At 36.6% G+C, this 22,200-nt stretch overlaps 1 protein-coding gene across 3 annotated transcripts; it reads left to right on the top strand.

The window, feature by feature from the left end:
- The first annotated feature begins 74 nt into the window (after window positions 1-74).
- Window positions 75-20,937, top strand: PTPN2 (protein tyrosine phosphatase non-receptor type 2). 3 transcript variants are annotated; one of them, XM_070940638.1, is made up of 10 exons: window positions 79-296; window positions 5,541-5,631; window positions 11,849-11,949; window positions 12,935-13,033; window positions 13,437-13,574; window positions 14,477-14,686; window positions 15,587-15,748; window positions 16,259-16,440; window positions 17,393-17,494; window positions 20,597-20,937. In XM_070940638.1, the coding sequence occupies exons 1-10, from the start codon at window positions 222-224 to the stop codon at window positions 20,616-20,618; spliced, it is 1,182 nt and encodes a 393-aa protein (XP_070796739.1). In that variant the 5' UTR covers window positions 79-221; the 3' UTR covers window positions 20,619-20,937. The 3 variants fall into 3 exon arrangements, with proteins under 3 accessions (XP_070796738.1, XP_070796739.1, XP_070796740.1); XM_070940637.1 differs by lacking the exon at window positions 20,597-20,937 and having other exon boundaries at window positions 75-296; window positions 17,393-18,476; XM_070940639.1 differs by lacking the exon at window positions 11,849-11,949 and having other exon boundaries at window positions 80-296.
- Window positions 20,938-22,200: the final 1,263 nt, after the last annotated feature.

Raw genomic sequence — 22,200 nt, 5'->3', positions numbered from 1 at the left:
GAGGGCGGAGTTTAGCGCTAATCCAATAGGCGGCCCATGCGCATGCGTCCCGCTCCAGAGGAGCCCGCTGAGTACGTGCACGGTGCGGAAGCTCGTTGAAGGTAACGCGAGCGGCGGAGGGGGCGGGCTCGCCGTCTTCGCCCTGTCAGCAGCGGGAGGTAGGTGATGAAGTTGCCGATTGCCAGCGGCTCTTCTCCAACCTTCTGGCTATCGCCGCCATTATGTCCGTCAGCGCCACGATAGAGGAGGAATTCCAGGAGATCGACGACGCTAATGACTGGCAGCCCCGCTACTTGGTGAGTGAGGGTGGGGCCGCGGGGGGAGGGAAAGTTTAGGAACCCCCGGAGGCCGCTTCAAACGGAAGAGGAGAAGAAACCGCCGGGCCCCGACGGGCATTCTCAGGTACGCGCAGAGGCTCGGGGTGAGGAGTGCGCATGTCGGGAATTTCAGGAGGGGAGGCGAGAAGCACTGAGGGCCGAAAGGGAAGCGAGCGAAAGGCTTCTAACGACGCGCCTTCCGTCGCCAGTTTAAGCAGCGGGGAGAGGCAAAGGGTTCAGGGGGCGAGGAAGTTACGCAAAGCTGAGCACCTCCCGCTGGTTTGTTCCCACGTGGTTGTCTTGCTGGACACTCTGGATACCAGCTTCTTGGGCTCCTGAACTTCACTCTTGAACCGAATACTGGCAGTTCTCGACTTACGACCACGATTGATCACCCCCCCCGAATTTATGTTGCTAAGCGAGACATTTGTATCCCCCACCACCCGTTTTACGACTTTTCTTGCCACGTTTGTTCAGTGAATCGCTGCAGCTGTTAAAATTAGTGACATGGTTGTTAAGTGAATCTGGCTTTGCTTGTCAGAAGGGACACTGCAACCATCATAAATATGAACCAGTTGTCAAGCATCTGAGTATAAATCACGTGACCGGGAGGGGGGGATGAGGCAACGGACATAAATATGAAAAATGATCGTAAGTCACTTTTTTCAATGCTGTTGTAACTTGAAACGGTCACTAAATGAACTGTTGTAAGTCAAGGACTACCTGTATTTTAACGGGGAATGGGCCATCTAAGAAAAGGTTATTATTATTGCCCTTGAGGACAATTGCAAGTGATCATAATGTGATGCGATTGTCATATGGTGAAGTGTATTTCATGCTCAGTGTTGAGATACCCAGGTTAGAGCAAACTGCCTTGATTGCTTTCCAGATGCTTTAGTCAACCTTAATCCTAGTTTATGTGAAGGAATTGTTGGTTAGGGTTAGCATGGAATGAGTTTGTTTAAAACTGGAAATAGCTCGCTGTAAAGTTGCTTCTTATAACATTAGGGTGTTCAAAAACAGCAGATGTATGCATTTGCTTGTAGATTTCAATTAGATCCTATTGAATGGATACAAGAATAGCTAAATATCGAAATAACAACTTTCCTAAGCTTGTATGGCAGACTTATCACTGAAGTTGGATTATGAAACCAGTATCGTTTTAGAGTCAATATTTATGCCTATTTAATACTAATAAGAAAAGGCTTTATGTCCTCACAAGAATAATTGGTTGATACTAGAGTTGTTAGATTTAACAGTTAAACAGATTTAACTGTTCACTAAAGTATTTTTTTAAAGGAATAAAAAACTTCCTCTTTTCATAGAATTTCGGGAAAGAGGTTGTACAGGATGCAGGCATGACCCTAAATGTTAAGCATACAAACATTGAATCTTCATGTCTGTACAAGGCTAAGGACAAGGATATTCCCCAAAAGCTGAATAGAAATGAACTGGTGGAATAGTATTAAAAAATAATACATTTACAATTGAATAGTTGCCTAAACATTTCCAGAGAGACATCTGTATTGTATTTATATCTATAAATGGTTCCTAGCATAAGGGTACTCATTGTGATGGTCTTACATAGGATAATTATCCATATTTGTAAGTATTCAAGTTTTGATTGAATTACCACTTTTTAATCTTACTACTTACATTGCACATGTAATTGGAGAAAAAAAAAGTATTAGTATTGAAGGTGTGATGCTTTTGTTAGAAGAATTCTCAAAGTCCTTTAAGAGTCTTGTAGGAATAGAATTGACAGTGTGTTATATACTAGTTACTAGTTATAGTTCTTGGCAGTTGGACATGCTAGCTGGAGGTTGTGAAGTTATAGTTCTAAATGACAACTGAGTATTACCTATCTCTGTTGGAAGATTGCAAATACAAATCAGAAAAGATGAATTGGTATCTTCCAGTCAGAACTGTGATAGGTAACTTGTTTGATGGTAATATTAAAGTGAACACCAGCAGAAATAGTACTAAAGATGACTTGTAATTCAATTTGAGTTTTTGATGTAAAATAGCAAAAAATTCTAGGAAATATTCTGTTTCAACTAACCATTAGGAGAATCAAGTGAATGTTATTTGAATTATTTAATGCCCTAATCTATAGGTTTTTAATTGACTTGGGTATACAGTAAACCTTTTATGCTCAAGGTTACTGGCACCTTTTTAGCGTAGTAAAAATATAGCTTACCCTGTTTTTAATAGAGTCCCATTGTGTAACTTTCTAGTTTCACAATTAATGTGACGAATTTTTACTGCTACGCTTTGCTCCTCCCTGGGGCTTTATATCACCAGGTGCTGAGCCACAGACTGATAGGAACTGAAACATCAAACTGAAATTGGTTTCAGTTTTATAGATAAATATCAATGCTAGTACTTGAAGCACACCATTTTTATGGGTTCTTTTTTTTTAAAGTATTAGATGTTGTCTCTTTTAACCAAAAGTCTGACAGCAGCTGAGATGGTAAAAAATGTTCCTAAAATGGTTGCAATTTGCAATTTGTGAAATACCGCAATTGTGCAAGCATAATAAAAATGTGACTGCCATGCACGCAATCCTGCCTATTTGTATACTCAATATAATATGATTTTAAGTAATTTAGAGATCTTATTTGAAATTAGCTATTTTTCATTGGTAAATAAGCAAAGTGTTTTTAGTTGGGTTTCATGAACTCTTGTGTTAGGAATTTTACTTAACTAGATTATTGAATGTTATGTTAAGAAATTTAGCATATGAGCAGAAGAAGAGATGAAAGAAATTTCTTATGCAGGAAAATCCCTCCCTGGACAAAATTGTAATTATAATGCTCAATAATGATGTGTGTTAAACTGGACATGTATAACTGACTTAACAATTAGATTGGGGACTTGAAATTATAATTAGCCATAAAATTCTTTTATTCAGTTTTAATAATTTGTATTACAGCTATTTGAATTTAGAACCACCTTAGAAGCTAAGCATGATTTTGAAGTTGTAACTTTTGGAATCTGAATGAAATTGTCAAACTCCATTGAGAATCAGTATCTGTATTTTCATATGCCCCCCTGTCATTAACTGAACCATGTTTTAGCTCATTCAATTTTTAATTTCATGCACTGGCCACGCCCACACCTGGTCAAACGAAGGGGGGGAGGTCCTGATACGTCAGGTGACGACAACCTGAGTTTGACACCCCTGCCTTAGAAAATACGGATTGAATTCTTAGGCTGGTAGGAAAAATTAAGTTGTTTTTATCACTCTGGTATGAGTCTTAAGTCAACATATCTCTATATGAATAGCCAAGGGTTGATTTTACATCTCTGTTTAAGCTTTCTGCTATAATTATATGTTTTCTGAGATAAGGTTTGCCTTGTTAGATCAGAACAAAAGACTCCCGAATTGTGAACTGTCTCAAATAATTATCTGCAGTATTCTTATTGAAATCAAGCATAGATAATTATGAGTACTTTTATGTCTTTAGTAATTAGCAGTATATTACCCCCACCATTTCATTTTAGTTACTATTATGAATATTCATTCAATGATATAATTTTTATACTTCTCAGATTTCTTTTAAAGCCATATAAACAGGGAATTGAATGGAGTTCTGCTCATTACAGAGGATAGGAACTAGGGTATTTTGCTTGTAATTCCATTCTTACTAAGGGTTTATAGTTGAGCATTGGGGGAACCATCTATAGCAAGAGAAGAGGTGATATAATGGGAAATGGGTATAGGATCTTCTGTGAATGGAAGCTTTTCTATTAATAAAATGTACAGTGTGAAACCAAGTCATTAGCTAAATTTGTTTAAGCATGTCTTCATTCATTTGGCTGGGTTTGCACAACAAGTCAACCACAAATTATTCATACTGGTTAAATTTGCATTACATTCAATGTGAATGGATAAAATATATGTAATGTTAAAAATACTACTTTTACACCTAGTATAATTTTTCTTCTCCTATGTCCAGTTTGGATGAACTTAAATTCTAGTTTGAACCAGTTTGATTAAGGCATCAGGCTAGAAACTAGACTATGTGTTCTAGTCCCACTTTAGGCACAAAGCCAGCTGGGTGACCTTGGGCTAGTTACTTTCTCTCAGCTCTAAGAATGAGGCAATAACATGCAAAATCTTGCCGAGAAAACTATAGGGATTGTCCAATTCTTGGACTTGAAAAACAGAACAAATCTAGTCTGCAGAAGGAAATTAACATTTGTTTTTCTCATACAGAATATAACTATACTAAACACTGTTATGTTTCTACATATGGATCGTTGATGTATTGACAGTGATAATTATAAGAAAATATATATTTGCCCCAAATTTACTGTTAAAATAGGATTGATTAGTTTTGAATGAGTGTGCTGTGGCAACCTCTCAATGTGTTTCATTTATGAATCAGCCTTCTATGTAAAGCTAATGAGTTGGTTAACAAAAGTATCATTATACAGATAGTCCTCAACTTATAACAGTTCATTTAGTGACTGTTCAAAGTTACAACAGCACTGAAAAATGTGACTTACGGTCATTTTTCACACTTAACACTGTTGCAGCATTCCTATGGTCATGTGATCAAAATTCAGACCCTTGGCAACTGACTCATATTTATGACCGTTGCAGTGTCCTGGGGTCCTATGATCCGCTTTTGCAACCTTACAAGCAAAGTCAATGGAGAAACCAGATTCACTTAACAACTGTATTACTAACGATTACTGCAATGATGCACTTAACAACTGTGGCAAGAAAGGTCATAAAATGGAGCAAAATTCACTTAACAAATGTTTCAGTTAGCAATAGAAATTTTGGGCTGAATTGTAGTCATAAGTCGGAGACTACCTATACTGACAAGAGCCCCTGTGGTGTACAGGAGTAGTCAATGTATGAAGTCAGGTTGAGTTACTATGAATGCAATGTTACCTTAACTTTATCCATAGGTCTTTTAACTACTGCCATATTCAGGTGACTGGGATAGACTTTTTTTTTTTAAACAGACCAAAAGTCTGAATTTCTGTGTGGTATAAAAAGAAGTGGGTATGAACTCATAAATTCAAGGCCTTTTTCTTATCCTGTAATGCACAATTTTCAATCTATGAAAATGAAAGATGAAATAACTTGATCAAATATATAGTGTCTTTTAAAGAATGACTGATTTGTGTAATATCTTTTTGTTTTTACAAAATCTTTTTTCGCCCAGACAATTAAGATTTGTTAACTATTACTATTTTTTCAAGGATATCCGGCATCAATCCAGTGATTATCCTCATAAAGTGGCAAAGTATGCAGAAAACCGGACTCGGAACAGATACAGAGATGTTAGCCCATGTAAGTAAGATTTCATTTACTATAATTCATGTATGTCCAACCTGTAGTCCACGGGCCACATGTGGCCCTGGACAGCCAGTAAAGCAGCCCCATGAAATAATAATAAATAATCCTTTAAGATTTATGTTTCATGTTACCTCTGTGGAACTCAAGTTAGTGTGGAACTGTATGTAAGACTTCTAAGCAGTATTCTGTCTTGAAACTGACCACAAAGAGGCTGCAGCAGCACTCTGTGATCATATGAAATCTACAATAATTTTATATATTATTTTTTCAAATAATTCCAAGTTTATTCCTCCAGTTATTTGAGTGATTTTACCATATTTTTTATAATTTTTTGTGTATCTGCATCTTTTGTATACAATTAACAGTACCTGAACTTGCCTTAAGAATATTGAAATAAGAGATGTGGATACATTCTCGGTCTCCTTTGTTTCTTAGCGTCTTCTTTGGAACAAACAGTCAGAACTGTGTTGTGATAAGTACATTTGATTCTATTATTTTCTGAGTGTTTTGTCTTTATTAATGTAGTGATGTTTGAATAGAATTAAATTAACTAATTCTAAAGAATTGAACAAGTAGAAGCTTGGAAAGTGCAAGACGTCTCCAATATTTTACTTGGGCTTTAACACTCTCATTTTGATGTATTTTCAGTTTCTTTTTGAATTACTGTTCTATCTTTTTAAACTGTCGGCCACTGTGAGTGGTATTAGAAGTATAGAGAGGTATTAGAACAGGTAGATGAAAATGTTTACATAGAATCAAAGGACAGAAGGAGTTATTTGGGCCTCTGAGTCCAACTTCTTGTTCCATGCAATCCCCAACAGATAATTGTTCAGTCTCTGTTTAAACTTATTCAGCAGGAGGCCAAGTCTTCAGGTAATTGGTTCCAATTATGAACTGCTCTTACTTTTTTCTAACAGTTATTTGTCTCTCCTACATTTCAGTCCATTTGTGTGTTGTCAGTCCATTTCCCTTAATACGTTAATTTTGAATTCTGTTCTTTTCAAATTTATCTGCATTTTTTTATCTGCAAATTTAAGTAATATTTACCCACAAAATGTTGAACAATATAGGATTCAGGATTTAGCTCTAACCACTTAATATGTCTCTCCATTTTGAAGAAAAAACTGGGAAATTATATATATATATATATATATATATATATATATATATATATATATATATATATATATATATATATATATATTATTTATATGCCGCCCTTCTCCGGAGACTCAGGGTGGCTTACAGTGCGCTAAGCAATAGCCTTCATACTTTTGTATATTTATACAAAGTCAGCTTATTGCCCCCACAACTGGGTCCTCAATTTACCTACCTTAGAAAGGATGGAAGGCTGAGTCAGCCTTGAGCCTTGGCGAGATTCGAACCTGCAGTAATTGCAGGCATCTGGTCTTAATAACCAGCTTAATAACAGGGTGCCTTAAACCACTGTACTACCAAGGCTCTTGGTATTGAGCAAGCAATGTGTTTTTGTTTCCATGCTATGCAGCCCATACACAACAGGCTTGCTTTTTAGATTGCTTTGGAATACAGATAGTTTTCAACTTATAACAGTTCATTTAGTGACCGTTCAAAGTTACAATTGCACTGACATATGACCATTTTTCAGAAGTTACGACCATTGCAGCATCCCTATGATCATGTGATTAAAATTCAGATGCTTGGCAGCTGGTTCATATTTCTGACCATTGCTCTGACCCAAGATGATATGATACCCTTTTGCGATCATCTGACAAGCAAAATCAATGAGGAAGCCAGATTCAGTTAACAACTAGGTTACTAACTTAGCAATTGTGGTGATTCGCTTAACAACTGAGGCAAGAAAGGTCATAAAAGGGGGCAAAACACACTTTACAAATGTGTGACTTAACAACAGAAATTTTGGGCTCAGCTGTGGTTTTAAATCACGGACTATCTGTATTTCCATTGAATTCTATGCTGGAATCAAGAGATATTCTCTATAGCCGTGATAGCGGACCAATGGCATGGGTGCCACAGGTGGCACACGGAGCCATATCAGTGGGCACATGAGCGTTGCCGTAGCTCAGTTCCAGCACGTATGTGTGCACCGGCCAGCTGATTATTGGGCCTTTCGGTCCCACCAGAAGTTGAGAAATGGGCTGTTTCCAGCCTCCGGGGGGATGGGGAAGGCCGTTTTCGCCCTCCCCAGGCTCCTAGAAAGCCTCTGGAACCTGGGGAGACTGAAAAACAGGCCTACCGGGCCCACCATGCCATCATGTGCTAAAAGCGGTGGGACACGCATGTGCAGGGGTGGGGCGCATTGGATTATGGGTGTAGGCACATGTGGGCAACCTCCCTGCACTCCCCCCGCTTTTGGCACGCAACGGCAAAAAGGTTAGCCATCACTGCTCTATAGTATTTCTACGATCTACTAAGCCAGTGGTCGGCAACCTGCGACTCTTTGGGCCCTCTCCTGCAGCTCCCTGTCAGATGATCCCACCACTGGGTGGCCCCTCACTGCTGCCCTGAGAAGAGAAGAGAAGAGCGACTGCGGCGGATGGAAACTTCCTCTGTATTCCAGAGCAGGAGCGAAGTGCACCTCTACTTGCCTCTTTTTCTGGCCCTTGTTGGTGCTGTGCACACTTCAGCCGCTGGGGGAGATGCGTGACTTTGCGCTGAGACACACTGGCTGGGCTCCCCGGCTGCAGCCAATGCGTGTTGTAATGGGCTCCAGGAGGGGATGCCGTCTCCACCATTGTGCAGCACGCTAAATTTAAGTGCAAGAACAGCAAGCAGCCCCGGAGGCGGAGAGAAGAATATGAGGAGACGCCCCCCAGCCAGTGTCTCGGACCGGAGAAAGTCACACATCTCCCCTTATTCCTTATTCCTTAGCACATTGCATAATGGGGGAGACGGCGTCCCCTCCTTCTCCTCCTGGAGCCCGTTACGATGCAAAGCATCGGCTGGGGCGGCCCAGTTGGTGTCTCAGGGTGGAGAAAGTCACACGTCTCCCAACAAGAGCCAGAAAAAGAGGCAAGGAGAGGGGTGCTTCGATTCCCCTCTGAAATACGGAAAGAGTCTCCATCCTCCTCTACCACCCTTCTCTTCTCAGGGCAGGCAAGGAGTGGGGAGGAAGGAAAGGCAGGGGGGCCAGCCAGCTGACAGGGAGCCACAGCAGGGGGACAAAAGAGCTTCATATATTTGGGAAAGAAAGAGAAAGAGAGATGGGGGAGAAAGATGAGAAAGAGGGAAAGGGAGGGAGGAAGGGGAGAGAGGGAGAAAGATGAGAAGGAGAAAGATGAGAGAGGGAAAAAGAGGGAGAAGGAAAGAGGGAGGGAGGGAGGGAGGGAGGGAGAAAGAAAAAGAACAAAAGAAAGAAAGAAGGAAAGAAAGATGAGAAAGATAGAGAGGGAGGGGGAGAGAGACGGAGAGAAAGGGAGGGAGAAAGAGATTAGAAAGGGAGAGGGAGAAAGAGAGGGGGAGAGAAAGAGAGAGCTATTTAAAAGATAATACCTGGAGCCACAGAACCTGGTAGGCATGGCTGGGTATGTCATGAGACTGGGTGGGAGTGAGTGATGTTGAGTTGGCCACACCCACCCAGGTTTTGTGGCTCCTGGTGTTTTGTTTTTAGTAGGAAATTGGCCCAAGTGTCTCCTTGAGTGTTTAAGGTTGCAGACCCCTGTACTAAGCTAATCAAAAAGTGAAATAAAATAAATCTCACATATTCATCTATGGTGACTTCTGGTAATTATTGCATTGCTTTCTAGCTGCTTATGGGTTGATCCCTTTATGAAAAGCTCTAAAATCTTTCCTGGTATCAGTATCAGGCTGACTGATCTGTAGTTCCCCTGACTAACTCACTTCCCATTTTGAAGACAAGGACAAAGTCAGTTTTAGCATTCTTGACAACAATCTCTACAATTCAAAGTTACTCGAAAATATTTTTCTTTGGTGATCTGACTATTTTCCTATTCCATGTTTGTATTTCCCTTTTGGATTGTCACTATATATTTTTTAAAAAAATACCGTAGATATTTTCTGTTATATTATAATGTATATTATGTAGTTTCTAAATGAGGATTGTAGGTGACATAAATTTGAGGTTGTTCCACTGAGACAAAGGATTGGATCTATTCTATTTGAGATCAACTCCTGAAAGCATAACTCTTTCTGCATTTGATTATTTAAAAACTAGACAACATCCCCCCCCAAAAATTAGCAAATTATGGATCAAGCAATAATCAAATCAGTACAACAAATTTCCCATAATCACCTGGCTGAGGTGTTAGCCCTTGGTCAGAACACTAAGGAGTTCGTGAATCAGGGGTTTTGTTTTTTTTTAATAATAATTTCCTAAACAAAGGGGGTCCCAAGGAATACACCTTCTGAAAAAGATCAGTTTTCAAAAGTTCTTGAATGTTTTACTTACAGGAACTGTTGAAAAAAACACTCTTTTAAAGAGAAAGGACCCTTTCTCTTTCACTGGGTAGTTGTGTTGGTATCTCTTTCTTCATTATCTATATGGGGTTTTGTGTATGTAGAACTGAAGATTGACAAGATATAGAGAAATCTTGTTCATTGACATTGGTAGAACAAAACATAGAAATGAAGCAATTCTATGTTATATGAAATCAAAGAGGAACTTCTTGGTGATTCATTGGTTAAAACTATACTTGCTGACATCATATTTCCGAGAACATTAGTACCAGTATCTGTGATTTACTATAACAAGGTCTTAAGTTTTTCCTGTTGGCAAATGTTATCTAGTATTTACCAAAGCTTCGGTTTCTATTCAGTAGAAACATTTAAGTTCCAATAAATTGAGCTACTAAACAAGCAACTTAATCATTCAGTTTGAAACAGTTGAAGTTGAAGGAAACACTATTTAAAGTTTAAATATTATTTTAATGTATTCTGAAGCTATCATAACCTCATTGTAATAGATTATCTTTATTTGATTTCACTAACTAGACATAACATGTTTTCAATAGTTTCTGTGCATATATTTTTAACATTGGGCTAAAATTTCTGTTTATGTCTACTGTCTGCAGTGAAGGAAAAGGCAGTGTCTTTGACATACTTGATAAAGTAGTTATCTAAAACACTCAAAAGTGACCTTTTAAGCATATTTCTGTATTATAAATTATAAATGCTGACACATAAAGTTATATAAAATCAAATTAAGAACTAAACCAGTGATAGGAAGACTAAGGTGATGTTCTTGGTTCTCTATTTTGAACTATATATCATATTTTACTTAGATTTATACATCCTCTTAACTCTTAAGGTAGGTACATCTTATACTCCGGTGCGTCTTATACTCCGAAAAATACGGTATGCAGGCAATATTCTCATGACATGCTACCCATGAATAACTTAACAATAGTATACTTGGTCAGATTTTCTGGGTATATGTGAAACATTAAGTTTACAGTAGTCAAACAATGAGCTAAAATATGGCTAGCTAACCAAGGTTATGGTATGTTGTGTCCACACAGTAACTATGTATCAGGAAGAAAATATTTTATCTAGATTTCTGGAGGCCTGGAGATTTATAAAAGTAATACAGAATGTGATGCATTATTTAGGTACATATAAAGATCTAGAGACAAATTTGTATTTACTGGAGACAGTAAAGTGTACTTATTGATAGCCCCTAGAGAAATTGAAGCAATTTAACAATAATGTCACTTAAAATTTTGCTTGCTTCTGAGAACCACAACAGAGGCCTTGTGCTACTTCTTCATTTGGAGATTACTCTAGAGTTTCTGCATTAAAGTATTTTGTCACTTTTAAATTGCTTTCATTCTTTCCAGAACTACTATAAAAGGGAGGTGACATTTAATGGTACAACATTTCAATTTTCATATTAGAATATTTTATTTTATTAATTTTAATTAAATTTTTAATTTCCTTTCTTTTAATTCCAAAGCTGCAAAATTTTTAATTAAATTTTAATTTTTATTAAATGTATACTGCAAGTAATAATGTGTTATAAAATAAATTGGGATCCGCTCCATTCCCCCCATTGCCCCTACAGTATTATGCTCAAGGAAATGTTGTCTTTTTTCCCCTTTCCAGATAGACCTGAAAGAGAATAAAATATTCATTATATATTGTTCTGATAGAAGCATTTTGTTGGCCAATTGGCTGATCTCGAAGTACAGTTTCTTAACTGATAGCATTGCTAATAATATGAAACTTAATGTTTTTCTGGTAATATTTTTTCAAGATGATCACAGTCGTGTAATATTACAGAATACTGACAATGATTACATCAATGCCAGCTTGGTGGTTAATGAAGAAGCTCAAAGAACTTATATATTAACACAGGTAATTATTAGACTTTTAAGTAACACAGTTTGATCATATTATGTTATATAGTCTATTCTAATAGTCTGGGCCTAATGTTGGTCCCTTTGACTTCTCTGTTTTTCCAGTCTTGCTCTGATTTACTTTTCTGTTTCTTAACTCTTTTTTTCTGTTGGTGCCTACATGGTGAGTCCATGTAGTTTTCCTGGCAACATTTTTGGAAGTGCCTTGCCACTGCCTTCCTAAGGCTGAGAGAGAATTACTGGCCCAAGATCAGCAAGCTGGTGCATTCCCCCAAGGCAGGACTAGAAATCACAGTAGCCTTGTTTCCAGTTTAAAGCTATGAATCACTATACAAAACTTGCTCTCAACTTTAATGTAGATTTCCCTAATTTAATGTTTGAGTTAATATAATTTAGGATTTTGTTCTATTAGTACAGCTTTGGAATTAAAAGAAAGGAAACAAATGTAATAACTTGATCTGTTCTTTATAAATTATGGTGGGTGAATGGTGAAATAATTCTCCGAAGATTGAATTTATGAAGAAATGAAGCTTTCTGGGATGGCTTAAATCATGGTCAATAGAATACAGAGAAGCTGGTAACTAAAAGTTACTAAATCTAGATCAATTAATTTTCCCAAGGGGCCACATGAGAAACTGGTGCTATTGTGGAGGACCTAACCAATAAGGCTGTGAAAGTGCATAGGCACACATACATACGTATATTACAAAGTCACCATCAACCTTAGCCGTGAAAGCCAGGTAGGTGACTTTTGGCTAGTCACTATCTCTCAGCCCAACCCATTTCACAGGGTTGTTGTAAGAAAAGTAAGAGGAGGAAGGTATGTTAGACATGTTCACCATCTAAAAACAATAAAGGCAGGAAAAGAAAAGAAAGAAAAAGGGAGAAAGAAAGAAAGAAAAGAAAGTAAGTTTTTTACCACAATCTGACTTTCAGGAAAGGTTTAGTTCTAAGTTTATGTGGTGTTCCTTTCTCTTGTATAGGGTCCACTTCCTAACACATGTTGCCATTTCTGGCTAATGATATGGCAACAAAAGACCAAAGCAATTGTCATGCTTAATAGAATTGTTGAGAAAGATTCGGTAAGTTGTCCTTTTTTTTTTAAAGTTCAAATTAGTTAATTGTATTTGATAGGGTTCCCAATCCTTTGGTATTGATGTATAAAAGGAAATAAGAATTTAAAATACCACTGGTATACACTCTGCTGTAGACAGACATAACCAAATATAGCTATGAAATCTGACTACAACTTAATCCAACTTAATATGGCTGCTCATCAAGAACTCTAGACTTGCAACTTTTAATTGAAATGCAGGACTATTTATTTTAATATCTAGAATCTAGTAGAGATTGGAAGGTTATTTTGTGAACCTGAATGATATTAAATTTGTTTTCAATATACAAAATAAGTTACACAAACTGTAAATGAATATATGCATGTCAAATGTGTATGCCAAATTGCAGTATTCTTATTTTCTAATGTAGGTGAAGTGTGCGCAGTACTGGCCAACAAAACAAGAGGAACCCATTATATTCAGAGAAACAGGATTTTGTGTGAAGCTAAAATCTGAAGATGTCAAATCGTACTATACAGTACGACAACTCCAGCTAGAATGTATTGATGTAAGTTACTAAAATTGTGCTTACCACATAAAAAGAGCTTCATAATATTGTTACCACTAATTTAATTTTGCTTAGACAAATTTCAGTGCAGTAGAATGTTTTTAAAATCATTCATAATTGTATAGCTTTTCAATAGCACTTGGAGTGTGAACACTGCTTATGTCAGGTGTAAAAGACCAGGTCCACATGTGAATGTTCAATTTAACTGTTGTATTGCTAAAAGATTATGCACAAGTATCTTCTCAACTAATGGTCAGCACCAGATTACAGCTAGATAAGGATCAATGGCAGTCAAGAAGGGTGGGTTTAGTTTATTTGTGACTACATACTAATTTTAGGCTGATTCTTCTTTTACCAATCCCCTTGACTCTGCCAGTCCTTCTCCTACATCTTGATTCACAGAGAAATGGCTGATAATAAGCAGGTAGAGAAAGGATTAGATACTATTGGCATTCTTTCAATGTTTCTTATACAAATACTTCATTTAAACAACCTGATATTTTATGGGACTGCTGGAAGGGAGTCTCATACCATAGAGTCTAGAGTATGGTAAAAGGAAATCAGATTTCTGAAGTATTTGAAAAAGAAATCATAATCAAAATACTTAATTGAAATTTTTGTTTTACTAAATAAATTCATTTCTTGTGTTGCCTTGTAACTGAATATTAGTATTAATCAATCGAATCAATCAGTTTTTCTCCAGTTGTCTTGTTTTTTTAATTATTTTTTTTCAGAATGCTTTTCAAAGAGAGGAATTCACAGAATGTTACTTTCTAGGCCAGCTAGACTTTTTTATGAAATTCATTCTTTTCCCTCACCATATTTGAACTAGTACTTGTTCTTTTACTTGACTTCATTAGCATATCAGGTGTATCCTGCTAAATTGCTCTTTCTTTCTTTAGACTGCTGAATCCAGGGTAATATTCCATTTTCACTATACTACATGGCCAGATTTTGGAGTTCCTGAATCCCCAGCTTCATTCCTCAATTTCTTGTTTAAAGTCAGAAAATCTGGATCTCTGAATTCTGAACATGGACCTGCAGTCATTCATTGTAGTGCTGGAATTGGACGCTCTGGTACATTTTCATTGGTAGACACATGTCTTATTGTGGTAGGTTTATTTATCTAAAAATAACCAGATTAATGTGAGTTAATGTGAAAGAAATATCATTTATCTATGAATTGTAGTAGGAATGAACTAGCTGAGATTCCTTGCCCAAAAAGCAAAAGATTTGCCGGATTAGGACCACAAAGGTTGAGATATGGTTGGACAGTTTCACGAATAGTCTTTCCTGAAAATGAAGAAACAGAAGACCTCTAAAACTAGCTTGTTATCACTGTAACAAACTAGGTTGCTGAAGCAGAAATAGTCATATTTCTACCAGGAAAAGTAAAAAAGTTATAGTAGTCTTGGTTTTATCCTATAAATCCCTTTCATTTCGAGGATTACACTGTTAAGATATCTACACATTATTCTCTTCACTGATTTGAAAATAGCTTATTATAGCAAAACTCTTATAGCTCTGTATTTATATTTATAAAACAAGTCTCAGCTTCAAGAAAAGGTATTGTTCTTATTTTCACTGTCATAATGAAGAGGCAGTTTGATGTAATTAAAGTGTTGGCTTTGAAATCAGTAGACTCAGAGATCTAGGCCTCCCTTAGTCTAGATGATTTTGAGCCAGTCGTAGTCTGCCTTCTACAAAGGCTCGAAGACCTGCTTTCTTCCATAGACATTGGACTGGAATGCTAGGTATATACACCATTGAAGTCAAGTATTTTGTACATTGTAATCTCTTCCCTTGGAATGGCTATTTCATTCTTGCATTAATGTTGAATCCCTGCTAGCTACCCAGATATTGTACAAATGGGCTGCCACAGAAATTAAAATTATTCATTTAAAAAAATCTCAAGTATCTTAAGACAGGTTAAAACTGAAATCAAATGAAAATTGAAGAGAACTAGTCTATTAATTTGCCACCAAAACTTTGTGTTGTTTTTTCATTTCCAGATGGAAAAAAGAAACGACCCATTTCATGTAGATATCAAGCAAATATTATTAAATATGAGAAATTATCGGATGGGACTGATTCAGACTCCTGATCAACTAAGATTTTCATATATGGCTGTAATAGAAGGAGCAAAATATATAAGGGGGGATTCCACTATGCAGGTAAATACATTGTCTGCTTTTTAAGTCACACTGGATGGGTCATAGTAAATTTCACCAAAGCAGAATACAGGTATTCCTCCCTTAATGAACATTTATTCAGTTACTGTTCAAAGTTACAATGGCACTGAACTCATTGTAGTTACTGACGGTCCTCAGAGTTACAGCCAGTGCAACACCCTTGCAGTGACATAATCAAAATTCCAATGCTTGGTAGCTCAGCCACTATCAGAACTGCAGTGCGTGCTTCGACTCCCATAGCCTTCCCGTCTCTGCCCATTTGGCTGCCCTCCATTCCACCACTCTCAGTTGACCTTCACCATCTTTCTCCTAATGACGGCAGCAAAACCAGCAGAACTGTCACCACTAAATGCTGCAGTCACGTAATGTTTCCCCTAACAACCACTTCGCTTAATAACAGAAATCCGGTCCCAGTTAAGAGTAGTTAAGCAGGGACTACCTGTATACTGTTCTTTTAAGATTCAACTACTGAAGACATTTTTTCCCATTTAGTATCGCTGGAAGGAGCTCTCAAAAGAAGACCAAGCACCCAGTTCTGAATGTTTTCCTCCTCACCCAACTAAACTTACTGCAGACAAATACAATGGGAATAGCATGGTTTTAGAAGAACAGGAGCCAGGAGATGTTGATCTGATCTCTCCCATTCAAAATGATTCAGATACAAATGATGACAAGTAAGTAATGGTTTTATAATAACATTAAAACTGACTGGTGGACAAAAAATAATTTTATCTAATGTATCAAATGAGAAGAGTTTGTCAGTTTTACAAAGACGGTCTTTAAATTGATAAAATAATTCATCCTGGAATTCTGTAGACTTTTAGCTGAATTAGAGCGTGGTAACAATAACAGAGGTGGCCCCTGGGATTCCTGACAGCTAATAATTCTATATTTTATAGTCCCAACAATTTTGAAACAATTACATTTTAATTATTTTTATCAGTAGCACTGAACATGGAAAGGCAGTATGAAAATACCCTTTGTATGAGAATCTATTTGCCACTGAAGGAAACAAAGAACCAGTTCCCTGCCAATACACATTCTGCTATGGATATTTTATCTTCAGACATTTGAATGTACTTCCAGGATGTGGAACAGGATGGAGAGAATAATACACATCCACTGACAAGTTCTGTTAGCAGAAGAAAATTGCTTTTAATTTTCATTTATTTTTGTTTGGTTTTTAAGAATCTTATAAATACTAGAGATGTCATATCAAAAAATATACTTCTGAGGTAAGGGCAAGTAGTATCGTACATTGATGGATTAACATTAATTACAATTTGTCCTGACCTACAACCATAATGGAGCTTGCAAAGTTTTTTTGATGCTTATCTGCCTCCATGGACCCTACTGAGTGGTGGATCTCCCAGGGCCTGCCCTACCCCCAAAGTACTCCATGCTCACTTAACGACCTGCGTATTTAACAGTGGCACCAGGAACAGCAGGGGTGAAGGATTATTAAACTGAAGGCACTTCAGTAGTTATCACCATTCGTGCCCACAGCATCCTTCAATTTAATCTTCTAAAACTCACTATTGCTTTTCAAGCATTGCCAATACATCTTGGTAATTAAGGGATATATGGAATAACTCAAAGCTGACTAAAGTTTTTATTTTCTTTAAGGGCTTTACGGAAAAGACTGAGAGAAGATAAAAAAGCTAACACAGCACAGATGGTGCAACAGATGAAACATAGGCTGAGTGAATCTGAAAGAAAAAGAAAAAGGTGGTTATATTGGAAGCCTATTGTTATTAAGATTGGATTTGGTTCAGTCGTATTTGTTATAGCTTATTCTTCCTGGAAATTGTATTCCCAGTACATGCTCATGTAAGTAAGTGAGCAATCTTGCATCTACAATGAATCTTATATCCCATGATTTAATGGGATTTAAAGTGAATATAATAAATGGATCCAAGTTTGCTGCCACATCTGACAAAACAAATGTGTTTTTACTTCACCAGTGACAATTTAACTTGCAGCATTGAAGTCTTGTCATCGGTGATTAACGTGATCACAAATTGGTCTCAGGATTTTTCGATACTGGTACTTCTGAAACCAAATTGCCACTTAGATTCAAATTATACATTTATTAGATAAAAGAATGCACATTTTCAACAACTGTATATATGATAGTTCAATAGATAATAGCCTGAATGGCCAAGTCACCAGAAGGATGATTTACATACATGATAGAAGCAATAAACCGTGTGGTGTTATTCTGAATGCAAAAAGTTACATTTCTTTATTAATGTACCACAAACCATTTATACTATGCAGACATAAAGCGAATTTGATAACTATATAATCATTTTGTAAATAATTGTATTTTTAAAAGCTACATTTGTATAAATTTATCCAATAGAAATGAACGATTGGTGAATCTACCACCAATTTTTCAAGATTGACTTGGAAACTCACTTTCTGGACCATTCCCAATGCAATGATTAATAAATTGTTGTTTCAGAAATTAAATGTTAGCAAATAATTATTCCTCAGTTTTCATTTACTTGTAAGATGCATATATGTATTCTTATCTACTATTTTATTTGGAAATATTTAATTTTATAAGGCTACTGGGAGATTAGATCTTGTGTCTCAAGCTGCCTTTTTGGAAGAAATGTTTTGTTAAAACTGCAGCTACTGTTGGAAGCCATAGCTTGTATTTAAAGCTTACACATTCCATTAAATGTGAAACTTTTTTGTGGGTCTTACTGGGTTTGAGTCCTATTCTTCTATAGCTTCTTTGTTGATTATAATTGGAATAGGCAACACATTACCAATTTGACAGTAATTTCAAAAAATAAAAAGGCATTACAAATGGAAGCAAATAGCCATAATGCAGTTTTAACAGGGAAAGAGGGTGCAAATGAAGATTTCTGAAGCTGTTGGCACTGAGCTATAGCACAGGCTGTATATTAGGAACAATCTCCATTTCATCACTACATTTGAACAAGAGTAACCAATTGTGTTTCTGGCAAACAACTCGCACATATGCTACACAATATTACCATAGCATTTGGTATCCATCATTTATAGCACCCATATTTATGAGTATTTTATGAGCCTCATCTCAGATTCTCTAACTTAAAACAATTAAACTGACTGACCTGATAAAAATATTTTTAACCATCTTTAAATGTTCCAAAAGATCACTTTATAAAGTGGATGGATCAATATGATCCCTATGAAAATACAAACTTCTGGGCCACAGCATATGTTAAGTGGCTGGTATGTTTGGGGCAACTGGATGTTCTTTTGCTCTCATATCCTGCAAGCTCTTCAGAATTGCTGGGGAATCTTCCCCCAAGAAAACACCATGTTGCCAGTGAGAATACCTCCTCGGTTTAACCAACAATAATTAATTTATGGCTAAATATTACAATTTACAGAGTCTAGTGTTAGTATATATGCTCTAAGTTTCTTATAAATTCTGCTCTTGAAAAAATAGCACCCCATGTTTTGAAAGCACTGAAATATTTAATGCTAAGTTCCTCATGCCCTTTATTGCATAAAAGAAATAAATACTAGGAAATAAAACTGCCATTTATTTCATCCTTTCTAGCCTACAATTTATAATTTGAAAGATAATAAAAAGTGTATTTTAACTGAAGAGCACTCAATCACACCTGGCCTCAACTCTTCCATTTTATGCTGTAGTTATCAGACATGCTGCCATTTTGAAAATGTGTGCATGATGCTGAAACCAAAGTATGGTAGAATTGTTAAAAAAATATTTTCATGCATTGATGCAGAACTGTTGTTACATACACACACACATACACACACACTTATCTATTACATAGGAAACAAAGCACAGTAAAAGGAAATGTTCCCTCTGAGATTAAACAGTTTCTAGGCTTTGTTTTAGGTGTACATCTATACACAAAGATAATCAGCTGAGGCATTCTGTTCTATTTCTACCCCAAATAAATAATATAGACTTGCTTTACATTGTGTACTGTGTGATTAGCAGCAGCTTTCTAAGATTTTGGAAGTGTTTCCCTTCCATACCTGGGAGTTACAAAGATAGAAACAAGAATTCTTCTACTGCACTATAGCCCTGCATTTTTCTGTTCAGCTTTTAACGGTTTAGTGCTCCCTCCGGTAAGCATTTGGCTACATTTGATAGAGAATATACATTGTCTATTTTTGTCCAGGTTCATTAATCCACATCATACCAATCATAAACACAAAGTATAAGGCAGCTGGATACTTTAATTCTAAGAGTTTCCAAGAAATAGTTGTTGCATTATTTTCATGAATATAAATACATACATTTTTGAAAACATGCTTGATCAATATATATTCTTGTTAATATATTGATTCAATTAATTGCAGTTATTAAACATTTTAAAAATACCTTCCTATTTTTAGTTTCTTTCAGTTCTATAACAGTAATTGTCATTATATTGATTTCTTATATTGCTTCTTGCCCTTTAATGTTATATAACATTCAGCAGGTTTTTCTTTAGATTTTTTTTCTAAAATGTGATAGCTAATGCTAAGATACTTGCTATACTACTACTGCATAGCCTACATTTTAAAAAGTTTACTTGTGGCTCATTTCAAAGGGAACAGATAGTGAACTGTTTCTTATACCAATTCAATAGCAATATGGATTTTCTGTAATTTTATAACTATTAGTTCAAGAACACTTTGTTATAGCAAGATACTCACACATGTATGTCTATATCCAAGCTGCAGTATCCATTAATAAATTCATCTTTGGTTTTAAGCTACTAATATATTTGCACTGCAGTTATAAAACCCTAAATTATACTCCTGACTGTACTGAACTTGTGACTCTTTTACATTATGTGTTTATAGGCCGAGAGTGACTGACGCCTAAATTGCCAAGACTTGAGAATGTTCTTCAGCTATAATAACACACTATTGACATGCAAAAACAGGACATCACTGTTCTTCAGGAAACAAAAATGAGGTCTGAGCAATACACAAGTGGCCTCATAAATATCTGTTTACAGCGTAAACAAACAGGGAATGAAGTACATCACCAGCAAGAGACTTTGCAAAAGAGAATTTGTCTTACGTGTTTTATGCTTGTATTAACTGTAGAGAGTTGTAAGATCACATTCACAAAATACTTTGTACTGCCATTCTTGTATTTTTTTATATTTTTGGCAGCATTAAATATTTTTTTTAATTTATATGCTGTTGTGTGTATATTTTTTCTAGTTCAGAAAGATTATACTGGCAATGCTCTGAGAAATGCTATTTTAATCTATTAATACTCTCAATTTAAGCTACAATATTTCTAAATTATTACTTGTGTTTTATTCTGTTCTATTTTCAGTGAGAACATAACACATTATCAAATTTATTACAAATAGAGAATTTGTGTGTTTGTGTAGTTAGAGTGAAACACTACAAAAACACACTAAATCTCAGAAAGCTGCACAAATATTATTTTATTTTATTTTTATTTTTATATGAAAGCTACATTTAAAACTTCCTAAACTTTAAATGGCTAGGTCTAAAAAAGAACTAAAAAAAACCCACAATTAACTTTTTTTTTAAAGATCCCAAAGGGGAAAAAAACTTACCCAATAGAACAGGAGTCTCCAACCGTGGCAACTTTAAGACTTGTAGACTTCAACTCCCAGAATTCCTCAGCCAGCTTTGTTTTGCTGGCTGAGGAATTCTGGGAGTTGAAGTCCACAACTCCCTGCCTGCTTGATTGTAGGCAGGGAGTTGCTTGCTGATGGAATGGATTCAGGCAAGCGAAGCAAGGCAAGCAGCTAAGGTAAGCAAGCTGGAGGGGGAAAACTTTTCCTTCTCCATGGCTCTGGCGATCCCAGCTGAGTTGCCTGATTAGCAGATCGTCAGGGCTTGGATCATCAGAGCCATGTGAAAGGAGAAAAGTTTTTTCCTTTTACATGGCTCTGGCAATCCCAGCTGAGTTGCCTGATTAGCAGATCGTCAGAGCTTGGATCGCCAGAGCCATGTGAAAGGAGAAAAGTTTTTTCCTTCTCCATGGCTCTGGCGATCTCAGCTGAGTTGCCTGATTAGCAGATCGTCAGAGCTTGGATCGCCAGAGACATGTGAAAGGAGAAAAGTTTTTTCCTTTTACATGGCTCTGGTGATCCCAGCTGAGTTGCCTGATTAGCAGATCGTCAGAGCTTGGATCGCCAGAGCCATTTAAGGCTCGTCAGCCTTTCGGGCTGGTCTGCCTGGTTACAGGAGAACGACACCCAGCGTATAAGACGACCCGACTTTTGAGAAGATTTTCACGTGTTAAAAAGTCGTCTTATACGCCGGAAAATACGGTATATCCAATACTACCAAGACAGATTTTGTCATTTAAACATACCAGTAAATCTCACAAAGCTGTATGTGGAATTTTGTGTGTGTAAAGTGTGAAAGTTGGGTTTTTGGGCTTTTTGTGGCTGTGTGAGGTTCCTGCTTGTTGC

Source organism: Pituophis catenifer, unplaced genomic scaffold (genome assembly GCF_029215685.1).
Source record: "Pituophis catenifer annectens isolate HBS135680 unplaced genomic scaffold, rPitCat1.0.hap2 SCAF_3, whole genome shotgun sequence".
NCBI lineage: Eukaryota > Metazoa > Chordata > Lepidosauria > Squamata > Colubridae > Pituophis > Pituophis catenifer.
Note: the sequence above shows the minus strand (reverse complement) of the source record. Positions and strands in the feature narration are given on the sequence as shown.

Excerpts from the sequence above, each read along its gene's own strand:
- PTPN2 (XM_070940637.1), top strand. The coding sequence starts at position 222 with ATGTCCGTCAGCGCCACGATAGAGGAGGAATTCCAGGAGATCGACGAC. Across the intron at positions 5,632-11,848 it reads ATACAGAGATGTTAGCCCAT|ATGATCACAGTCGTGTAATA; the intron begins GTAAGTAAGATT and ends TATTTTTTCAAG. Across the intron at positions 15,749-16,258 it reads GGGGGGATTCCACTATGCAG|TATCGCTGGAAGGAGCTCTC; the intron begins GTAAATACATTG and ends TTTCCCATTTAG.